At 40.7% G+C, this 12,526-nt stretch overlaps 1 protein-coding gene across 1 annotated transcript in view; it reads right to left on the reverse strand.

The window, feature by feature from the left end:
• Positions 1–12,526, reverse strand: part of LOC126184364 (dual specificity protein phosphatase Mpk3-like) — a 35,161-nt gene that overhangs the window by 2,839 nt on the left and 19,796 nt on the right. Inside the window, exon 4 of the mRNA XM_049926747.1 lies at positions 7,578–7,713. Within this exon, the coding sequence (XP_049782704.1) occupies positions 7,578–7,713 (136 nt within the window). The remainder of the gene's footprint in view (positions 1–7,577; positions 7,714–12,526) is intronic.

Here is a 12,526-nt window from a genome sequence, read left to right on the forward strand (position 1 = left end):
GTGGTGGTGGTGGTTAGTGTTTAACGTCCCGTCGACAACGAGGTCATTAGAGACGGAGCGCAAGCTCGGGTGAGGGAAGGATTGGGAAGGAAATCGGCCGTGCCCTTTCAAAGGAACCATCCCGGCATTTGCCTGAAACGATTTAGGGAAATCACGGAAAACCTAAATCAGGATGGCCGGAGACGAGATTGAACCGTCGTCCTCCCGAATGCGAGTCCAGTGTGCTAACCACTGCGCCACCTCGCTCGGTCTACGTGGTAGCTGTGTGTAGTGGATTTTACTTCTTGGGTCCCTTGTAAGACAGATGACCTACAATCCAATATTGATGTTAACAAATTGTCAGCTAGAAGCAGCTTTAATGCTATATTATTAAAGTATGAAAATACTAAAATTTAAAATAAATTGGAACTTGATTGATGTTAACCAAGTTTCGCACAGAATCAAGAGTTATTCAAATTTAGTAACTTGTGTCACTATTTAATGTGAAATGCATCACTACCACAGAAACTTCTTCCAAGAAGATTTAACCACACCACTGTTGAACCTCTCTATTAGAATCATGATAGACAGATTTCATTAGGATGTGTTTCAAGTTCATTAACCTGCAATGGTGCCATTAGATGCCAATGATCAGTTCCCACACGCCAACCAGATTCACTAGTATCATGAGATCGCTTTATCTATCCCTGTGCAGTGTGCTCAGGATTACCATATTGTGTCAATGTCATGAAATTCCCTTCCTCTACAAGAAAAATGTCATGGTCACAAAGAGCCTGCTGCTGTTAAGGCATGGCTCACGAAGAAAGTGGCTGGACTCAATATCATGTAGTTCAGATATCTAACCTTAACACTTATACTGTCATTGGGTGTTCTAGTACGAATGGTATGATGATAGTCTTAACTTGTCACTCTAGACTATCGATCGATGTAGCAGCATACTGCCACCACATGCAAAGAGAACATCTACAGTGAGAAATTACTCCAGAATGATATCCCATTAAAGTAAAGTGATGCTACATGAACGTTAAGTCTACATTTGTCTATATAGGATTCAGGTCACTAGGCCTTAGTTTTTTGAAAAATTGAGGTCAACAGTCATCACATTTGACTGCGTAACTATTTTCAACTGGAGAGTGGGCACAACCATTAGAGTAGTTACTTAACCAGAATGCCATGGGTTCAAATATTTGCTTTGTTCTTTTATTTATTATGTGGATAATTACAAAAATAAATACTGAAATTTAACTTTACTTTGTGCATTAATTCCATGATAATATAGGCAAGAGTAACAATTGGGAAGTACAGATAATCTTAACATACATCGTTTCAGAATATCACTCAGGCAATCTCTTATCATTAACTAATTACACACAAATTCATACTCATGAATATAATCCACATTTCCTTTCCAACAACTATCAGGCAACAGAAATGTGCATGTGGTAAATAGTCTTTTATTGAATATGTAGTACATTTGTTTCGTCTGAATGTTTTTATGACTTCTCACAATGCACAGTTAACACAAAATTCAGGAAGAGACTGCCTGAATCATAATATGACATGACATTCATTACAGCATTTTTATTTATTTATTTAACTAAGACCTAGAGACCAGAAACCTTTTACTGGAGTTACTTGTGAGTGATTCCCAACTAGCATGTTAAAGCACATTAAAATCAACGGGATGTTGAGTGCAGCCTCTCCTTGCCTAAATTTAATAAGAATCATCATCACAAGAAATCTATGGTGCTGTCTTCTGATCTTCTGACCAGTCTTCTGACATTTTCACCCTTATGATAGTGAGTTCTTATTTTTTAAGTTGTGCTATCCCATATGTGCCACCAGGTTTATCATACTTGCCACTACTTTGATTTATAGCCTAAAAACTGTCACTCACGAGTTATTTTGATATATCCAATTCTGAGACACCATAAGGCAATACCTTCCAACCTTGAGCTTTATATGAAAGTCTGTCTTGCCTTAGTGGTGTGTTTGGTGGCCCACGGTTTATTGGACTGTGTACTATAGTACTTTGCCACTTGTCTTCTCACTTCTCCTGGATGTGGCCTCTAATGTATGTCCTTAAGGCAGCATTTAGAATATCCAGTTTGAGTGTTTCCATTCCCACAGCTTCACTGGATAGTTTGTCAGCCAACTCATTACCTGGAATGCTAATGTGACTCAGTGTCCGAAACAAAAAACAGTGGATATCCCCCTACTGCAGAGGGCATTCAGTTTGTCATGGGTGGCAGAGACCAGAGCATATATTCTGTAACTCTGTTCAAACAGGCCTAAAGGCCCAACGTTACCAACTGACCACCTTGTCATCCTCAGCCTATAGGCATCACTGGGTGTGGACAAGGAGGGGCACGAGGTCATACACCACTCTCCCAGTCGTCATTAGTTTTTGTTACCACAGCCACTACTTCTCAGTCAAGTAGCTCCTCAGTTGGTCTAACAAGGGCTGAGTGCAGCCTGCTTGCTAACAGCACTAGGCAGACACAGACAGTCACTGATCCAAATGTTAGCCAAGCCCAACTGCACTTAACTTAGGTGATCTGTTGGCTGACGGAAACTGGAGTTACCATTGTAGCAAGGCTGTTTGCACATTTTGGATAACTCTTGCCTATTATCTGAGAAACACACCAGGACTCATTAAATGAACTGAAATTATGTTGAGGGAAAGTCGTTATGTTCTGTAGTGCTCTATGTATCCTATTAACTCTCCAACATGAATATGAGATTCTTTTGGTAGAGAACATTGTTCTCAATTATGATTGTGTATGTATGCATAACTGACTCATTCATTACCTTTGGAGACATCTGTGTAAAGGAGATTAATATGAGCATACTCTTGGATGAATAAAATACACAGCGATGAAAATTGGGAGTGTACTGTCTTTGATTTCACACCTTAGATCCATCCTTACTATAGGTTGGGGAATATACCATGGAGGTGTTCATGATTGAGAGTATTGCATACAGGTAACTGGAGGAAGTTGAAGTTCACACTGAAGGTCTTCCAGTTGTACTGCTGCTGGTCCTCCCGTTGAAAGGCAATTTGTGAGTAACCCATCATTGGATTGTGAAATAAAAATGGGATGACATGGGTAGTTTGACATTTTGTTAACCATGATTGTGTAGTTAAATAAATTTTGTTACACTCATATGTTCGGCAGTGGTATTCCAGCTCCTTCAAGAAGGCTATTGACTTGGCTCATTTGGAAAGCTCCAAATGTCAAATGGACTCCACTATAGTGAACAAGGTCTAATATTTCTAGGATGGATGGTGCTGCTGACACGTACACAATGTCTCCATCATCCAGATAGGATGAAATGGGCACTTTATAAAATGTTAATAGTTAATTTCACAATCCAGTATCTGTTAGTGAGGAAATAGAAAACTAACTTTCTTCATGCAGTAAGTCTTGAGTTGTTGTATATGTGATAACCATGTAAGTTTATTATAAAAATGAAGTCCTAGGAAATGGTACTGGTCCACTACTTCCAGTAACTGGGTTTCGAGGTATATTTCTGGAGAATGGGCAGATCATATTCTACAAAAGTGCACAATGCGTGATTTAGTTGGTGAGAAAGAAATACATAGTTGGGTTTTGTGTGCTCTTAAGGGTTGCCTGTAGTTGGCTTTCTGCTATACAAAACAATACACAACCATAATATAAACAAAAATCCTACATATATATAATGCTGATGTGACTATGTCCCACTGCACCTACTGTGCCAGTTATTGCCACTGCAGTGTGTGTGGCACTTAAAAACTGATCCTTTAAAAAGAATATGAGATAAAAAAAACTGTATGAATGGTAGATTTCCTCAAAAACCCAGCTTGTGCTGAGTTGATAAAATGTGATGTCACCCTGTTACGTTAGCTCACAGATCCTTGTCTTGGGTGTAAGGTAAGTCCCTTTACCATATTCAAAGTTTTATGTGGAGTAATAAGCACTGGTATGTCACTCACTGCTTGAGATTCTGCAGCAGAGGAGCATTTAATCAATAGTGACCTATTTTGCATTCTTTCCAGAGCATCTACTAATTTTCCAAATTTTTGTTTCACGAAAATTAATGGCTTCATCATTGGAGATGTATCTCTATTATAATATACACACACCAGGTATTGAATGATTGTTTTGTTCCCAGTCTCCTGACTTATCCCCTTTCCCAAGGGGTAGCCAGGGTAGGGAAAACAGTTGGATTACAACGGCCCACACTGAAATATTGACTTATCAGTTGAGACAGCCTGATGAGTATGGCCATTATGCTGATTGAGTTTAATACACTCCTGGAAATTGAAATAAGAACACCGTGAATTCATTGTCCCAGGAAGGGGAAACTTTATTGACACATTCCTGGGGTCAGATACATCACATGATCACACTGACAGAACCACAGGCACATAGACACAGGCAACAGAGCATCCACAATGTCGGCACTAGTACAGTGTATATCCACCTTTCGCAGCAATGCAGGCTGCTATTCTCCCATGGAGACGATCGTAGAGATGCTGGATGTAGTCCTGTGGAACGGCTTGCCATGCCATTTCCACCTGGCGCCTCAGTTGGACCAGCGTTCGTGTTGGACGTGCAGACCGCGTGAGACGACGCTTCATCCAGTCCCAAACATGCTCAATGGGGGACAGATCCGGAGATCTTGCTGGCCAGGGTAGTTGACTTACACCTTCTAGAGCACGTTGGGTGGCACGGGATACATGCGGACGTGCATTGTCCTGTTGGAACAGCAAGTTCCCTTGCCGGTCTAGGAATGGTAGAACGATGGGTTCGATGACGGTTTGGATGTACCGTGCACTATTCAGTGTCCCCTCGACGATCACCAGTGGTGTACGGCCAGTGTAGGAGATCGCTCCCCACACCTTGATGCCGGGTGTTGGCCCTGTGTGCCTCAGTCGTATGCAGTCCTGATTGTGGCGCTCACCTGCACGGCGCCAAACACGCATACGACCATCATTGGCACCAAGGCAGAAGCGACTCTCATCGCTGAAGACGACACGTCTCCATTCGTCCCTCCATTCACGCCTGTCGCGACACCACTGGAGGCGGGCTGCACGATGTTGGGGCGTGAGCGGAAGACGGCCTAACGGTGTGCGGGACCGTAGCCCAGCTTCATGGAGACGGTTGCGAATGGTCCTCGCCGATACCCCAGGAGCAACAGTGTCCTTAATTTGCTGGGAAGTGGCGGTGCGGTCCCCTACGGCACTGCGTAGGATCCTACGGTCTTGGCGTGCATCCGTGCGTCGCTGCGGTCCGGTCCCAGGTCGACGGGCACGTGCACCTTCCGCCGACCACTGGCGACAACATCGATGTACTGTGGAGACCTCACGCCCCACGTGTTGAGCAATTCGGCGGTACGTCCACCCGGCCTCCCGCATGCCCACTATACGCCCTCACTCAAAGTCCGTCAACTGCACATACGGTTCACGTCCACGCTGTCGCGGCATGCTACCAGTGTTAAAGACTGCGATGGAGCTCCGTATGCCACGGCAAACTGGCTGACACTGACGGCGGCGGTGTACAAATGCTGCGCAGCTAGCACCATTCGACGGCCAACACCGCGGTTCCTGGTGTGTCCGCTGTGCCGTGCGTGTGATCATTGCTTGTACAGCCCTCTCGCAGTGTCCGGAGCAAGTATGGTGGGTGTGACACACCGGTGTCAATGTGTTCTTTTTTCCATTTCCAGGAGTGTATGTTTCACTTGTAAAATGTCCGCCATGATGCCACTGACTCTTTTCAAGAGCTCCCTCCATGGGTGCCACCCAGCTGCAGTGAAAGTCACGTGGCGACGCTCATTGCTGGAAGTTCTGATTCCCCTGATTTCAGAGAGATTTTACAAAAATGGCAAACAATGACCTCACCATGTCGGATTGGTTATGGCATTGGCTTTCAAGTGCATAAGTGGGTCCACATAGTTATTGCATGTGGGGATCTTTAATGCAATAAGCAGTTGGCAGTATTTATGGTATTCTTCCTGTCTGTCCAAACAACAGAAAAAATTTTTTGAAAATATAGGTCAAACCCAAAAGAGGATGAAAAACTGCTTCAGTTAAAAAACTGATTTAAAGTAAATGGATAAATTTGTTAAAGAGCAGAACCCATAGATGTAGCTGAGCTAACATCATCAGAGACTGGCACCATGGGAAGGAAAGTAAGAGAATGGTGGATAGTCAGGGATAAGGGATTGCAGCACAAGAAGGGAAATTTATGCAGGCCATCTATAGCTAATAACAGATTATTTTATGTGCAGGAAAGCTTTTGGGTGATCTTGGAATAGGTCTAGAATGCTGACTTATTCTTGTAATTTGCGCAATATTTCAAATAATAATTCCTGTTCTGTATATTCTCATTACATCTCTCATAAATTGTATGTCATATGTTACGCCACACACTTCTGTTCCCATCTGTGGCTGTGATTTGCTGCCACCAAATTCTGCACTGTCAAGGGCACGTAAGTCTCAGCAAATTGTTCTGTTAGTAAATGTTTAGTGTGGACAGCACATCTCATCTCATAGTATGAATACATCTTCCCCATAAGTTTGTTTACTACTTTCATACTATTTCACATTTTGATTGCTTCAACCTGTCGTGTTCTTATATCTGAACTCCATAGCTTACTTTCATAACTCAGGTCTCTGACCTCCAACACCAAAGTAACAATTGAAAAATAGGGTTAAATGAAATGCTCATCACTTCTGACAAATGTTTCATGGTGTCTTCTCAAATCAAATATTTGCATTTTCATTAGAATCTGTAAGCATTTCAAGAGTAACTTTATTCCAACATCGTGTCTAGATCACTGTCTTATAAAATTATGTAGGAAATTTAAGATGCTTCCTTTTCACTTGAAAAAGCAAATGAGAAGGTTTTTGTAACATTTATTTGAAAGTTTAATATTGAAAGTAATTTCAAATTAGTGAGTAAGTAGATAGGTAGACCATAGGTGCAAAGACAAGGGTTCAATCCTCAGTTGGTCCTGTGATTTTTTTCTTTCACTTATTGCTTCAGTCTGGGGATGATTTGTGTATAACATTTTAACAAATCTGAAATATTTCATTACACAAATTTAATTGATTAATGCTGTATTTCAATACAATATTGTTAAGTTCTGAGTGGAATACAAACAACAGAAGGAGTCTAATTGACATGCTAAGAAGTTGACTAGCACATAACAAGATGGAAATTGTTGCTGACCTTACGGACCAAGTCCTCCATCGGAGTTATCAACACAAATCTAGTGGATCACGGGGGCTGGTGGGTGGGTGGGGGAGAGAGGGAAAGGGGGAAGAGGGAGGGAGGGAGGGAGAGAGAGAGAGAGAGAGAGAGAGAGAGAGAGAGAGAGAATAGAGTCACTCACTGAACACTTGAGGAGGATTCTGTCCATAAGCTCTGTATCAATTTCAAATTCCTATGCGACTGTTGAGTCCTCAATGCTTTAATGATAATGGTGACTCATTACTTTTACTGCTTCCATTAGCAGGACATACTTCATATATACTTGAATGCTAAATTAATTATTTACTGTGAGGAAACCAGTCTCCTAATACTTACCAATGAATTCTATTGCTTTTGGGAAAAAGCTAGCTAAGTTCTGGCTCCAGTGATCTGCTATTGGAATCTGCATATACTTAATTGATCCTGAGTCCTCAAATACATTTGGTAAATCAGGCGTTACATTCAAAATGTACTGAAACAAAAACATAATTCAGTCAATCAAATGAAACTACTTTTTACATAAAAAATCATTGAGTAATAACTAGATGTAGAGCTATTCCTAGAAAGAATTTCTGTTATTTCATCAGTTACCTTTCATGTGTAGTCAAGTATCCTCACACAGTTATGCTACTATACTCATAACTGTTGGTATCACTAACACGGCATGATAGTGCAGGACAGCAAATGGTGCATGGACAAATGTTTTACCCTACTACATCTGTTTATGACAAATTCTTCTCCCATTTATACTGAAAAATACATTGTACAATGTGCTCACCCAATGTAGGTCAATTCCAAGCAATACTACCATGAAATGCTAACTAGTCTGTTGAAGTTGAGCTGAGAAAACCTTGTTATATCATGAGGGAACTATACTGAATTCTACAATTTGTGACAATGTGACATTATGATGAAGGTTATTACCAAGCACTGGGAATACCAGATCGAAACCATGGATGATAATGGGCACCATAACTGTTTCCATGAGCCACAAAAGTTTAACACTGGACTTACAAGTTACAAGAAAGAGTCACTGAGTTTCAAAATTCTGGCATATCTCTCAATTAAAATGTAACCAAAAAAGAAAAGAAAGAGTGAAATGGAAGAAAATTTTAAGGTCTTATTTACAGTATACACTAACACAAGAATAATTATGGAGGCTGGATACAATATTATGAGCATGCCCATAATATGACATACAATTACCTGTGCTACCCAATGAAACCTCTGAATTCTCTTTAGGATAAATTCGTATAAATGTTCAGTAATGATCAATGGAGTTTTGTACAACTGACCAAAAAGAAACTGTTCTAGTTCCTTGAGACATGAAGGAGAGTTAATTAACTCAATGATTTTTCCAATTAAGACCCAAACAACTATATTCATCATCATGATCATCATCATCATCATAGTTACAGTACCCTGTTGAAAAAAATGTCTGCGCACTGAATGAATATAGTAACTTAACATGGTTTTGTAGATGCTACCAGATAACTTTCCTTTCAGTGTGACATGACAGACCAAAAAGTAATTATATGTGTGCCCACAGTCTTCATAATTCTTCACAATTGGATGTAAACTGTCTGGACTATGTGCTTTGCCTAATGTTCTCTACACATACATCTTGAACCAGTGAGAATAATATTTAGACAGAATCATCAGGTGAAAATGTGTGTTTCTTTCAAATGGTTGGCAGACTAGATCATGGGCTCTGTAGACTGATAAACTCTCTTCTTGGCATTGATCTGATTCACAATGTGCTTGACAATAGCTGTTCTACAGTGAATGTTTTGTTCCTGCAACTGTCATCACACTGTCTTTGTTAATGCTGTGTTCTCTAGATGCTTGTCAAGTTCACCTATCTATTTTGTGGCAGTGGTAAGCTTATTAAAGTTATCTTCTTTAATGCATTACAATTTACTTCAATAAGTTACATATTCGTTGTGCCAATGGAAGTACTGTAACTGAAGGTTGGCACTATGCTGTTAGCATAAAGTTTTTGCCTAATATGTGTGTGGACAGATGATTATGATTATGATGATGATGATGGTGATGATGATGATGATGATGATGACGACGACGACGGTAATATTTGGTTGTGGGGAGCTGAACTGCATGGTTATCAGTGCCCATAAAAACTCCGAATCTTTATAGAGTCCAGTCTCACGATTTTCCGGAATAATGATGAAAAATGAGGACAACATAAACATCCAGTCCCCCAATGGAGAAAATCTCTGATCTGGCCAGGAATCAAACACGAGACCCCATAATCCAGAGGCAGCAATGCTAGCCACTAGACCACAAGCTGCAGATGAGTGTGGATAGAGTGTGTGTTCTCTCTTCCAGATGGTGTGTATGTTCAGCGGACAAGGTAGTGGCTTCTGGACAATCAAGCGGGGCAGGCAATAGCTGATGATGATTGTGAATTGGAAATGGTATCTGTAACACGGCCAGTAAAGCGAAGATCTGAATGCACACTCCATATAATGTCTGTTTACAGCTTGTGAAGGTTGCTGCAAGTGGCACCTAAGTCTGTGTTGTTCTGTATGGAATCCAGGGTGGTTATTACCACAGCTCACTTCCATGAAACACAAGAACAGTCCACGATCCTGTTTGAATGTATGGACCAGGAAGGTGAACTACCAGACTTTGCAACAGAGAAGGAAAGTTGCAGATGTCAGATTAAGTTGACTAGGTTGTTTAAACAACTGATCTAAGTTAGTGTTGTCTGTGCTATTTTAATGAATTAATCAGTCTGTCAAAATGGAGTTTGTATTTGTTGTGCTGTCTTATCTGAGCCTGGAATCTGTTAGCTGACAGAAAATGAACAGGTTAAAAAAAACTTGTTCTTTTGATTGTTAAGAAATTTTTCAGTTTAAAACCAAGGATTTTAAGGTTATTGGTTTTAGTGAGTCAGCTAGTTGCAGATGCTGGATAACAAATAATTGTAAAATTTATTCATAGGTTCAGCAGTGCCACACATTTTCAGTGCAGTGTTTAGCTGATGAATCTCTGCCACAAACTCCATATGCAGTCCACAAGGGTACAGTACTGATGAGTTATGCTTCATAATGATGTTGCTATAGTTTACGCAATACTTAAATGGATAACTCCCCATCACACGCCCCTCAGATTTAGTGGTAAGATGGCCCAGTGGATAGCTCATCAAAAACTGAACATAGATCAAGCATGGATGTGCACTGTTTACAGTGTGCACAGATAGCCTTTACCACTCGGCTACCATTCTATGTGTACTGAATTGCGAGGGGGGGGGGGGGGGGGGAGGAGGAGGTGGGAGGGGCGTAAAGCAGCAAAACAAACAGTGAACAATCCACAAACAAGAAGTACAATAAAGAGTAGCCTGAAACAATGGCGTTGTGGGTAAGTGGTCATGGTGTTGGACTGCCAAGTGGACGAGCTCTGTTCAAAACTCCTTCATGCGATTAATTTTTCAGAACATCATGAACTGTCTGTCTGGTAACTGAAATTTCTGTTCTCTTTCTGTAGTCTTGGCAGTTGTCTTACTATACATTGATTATAGAATATGAGTCATATGGTAAGGATACATTACTGTTGCAAGGAAATGTGATAAATAGTAAGAGCAGATGAGGTACCACACAAATGTCTCACAGAAATGAAACAACAAATAAATGGGTGTGAACTATGTTACAACATAGGAATTCAAGAGTCAGGCCTTCCAAAATGGAACACAACTTCAAAAACATTAAAAACATATGTTTTAACAGTGCACAGAAAAACTGTTATAGTGAAACTATTGCATTCATTTGTTGCAGCTTAAGTGATGAACTATTACGTTTTCATCATTTCCTTGGGAGTGATCACATTCATATTCACACAAACACCTACATCAGGCAAGGATGCGTATCTCACTCACTTACCAGTCGTACAAGTTAGATGGGTTGATAAGAGATCCCTATCACATGACTCACATACTGTCACAATGCCATGTATGACACCCCAGATGTGTTTTCCAGTGGAGGATTCGGTTCACTTGTTGTGTTGTTATCAAACGTTTGTGGTTCACATTCGAAAGCCACTTCTTTTCGGCTGCTAATTGAGAAGTTGTGCAGAATCAGCTGTCTTTATAGGCCCCTATCTTACATCTCGCTGTTGCAAACAGAAGTTACACCATGACACAGACAGAAATTTGAATAAAGCGAACAATGGAAAAAAAAAAATTGCACAAAGGAGGTTTGAAAATGGTACACCCGCTTGGCCATCCCGTCCAACACCATGAACACTTACCCATGATGCCATTTCTCTTTCCAGCTGCCCAATATTGCACTTCTCATTCTAGGGCTATTCAGTGTTTTTATTTTGCCTTTTTTCATAACCCAGTACACCTTCTTCCTATTTTCCTGCTTGATCTGTCTTCAGTTGTTGATGGGCTGTCCTCTGGGCCCTCTTACCACTACATCTGAGGGGGTTCCATGGGGAGTTTCCCTTGTTAGTTACCAACTATAGTGTAGTAAACATGACACGAGGATGGTTGCTAGTCAACCATAACTGATGTTATCTATAGTTTAGTGCCATCAACAAAGACCAAAAAAGGTCGACTGGGAAAAAAAGTGTAGTCTCAAATTTTTACACAGTGTAGGAGTGTCATGGGTAACACAATAAAAATACTGACCAAAGGGTGTGAGCATTTGGGTAGGGGCTGGTTTAAAGATAAGATATTCATACCCATCTTGTAAGATGTAATGTGGATGTTAGTAAGTGTCTCCATTCAGTGCAGCCCCCTCTAGAAGTGCCATAAATTCCTGAATGGAGAAGATTTATGCAGTCTATCAGTAACACAATTAATGGTGAGAGAAGTGCAGTAACTTTCTGGTCATTCATTAATTCACCACCAAGTGACAACAATATAGTTCCACAGTTTTACAATGTGCTGTCAATGATAGCTGCAAGGTTGCTCATTTACCAATAAAACTGTTTTCCCACCAACACTACATAGATCACTGACAACATCACACTTACAAATTGAACTCTTCTCAACCATTGTTTATAGAACCATGTTTTACACAAAAACTCACTTAACTGGAATAAGCAGCTATTTAAAAAACGGAAAATAACACATACTCAGGGAAATTATTTGATCTGTTCATTCATGATAACCTGACAGGAAATGCTGGGGAGGTATAGTCAGTTTGCAAACTGAAAATCTAGCAGCACTTGATGTGAAGGAAGTCATCTTTCCTGGAAGACACTACAGCTGTCATACAAAATGACTAAGAATTAATTCCCCTGTGGCAGTCTAAAACAGT

The sequence above is a fragment of the Schistocerca cancellata genome, chromosome 4, assembly GCF_023864275.1.
Source record: "Schistocerca cancellata isolate TAMUIC-IGC-003103 chromosome 4, iqSchCanc2.1, whole genome shotgun sequence".
Lineage (NCBI taxonomy): Eukaryota > Metazoa > Arthropoda > Insecta > Orthoptera > Acrididae > Schistocerca > Schistocerca cancellata.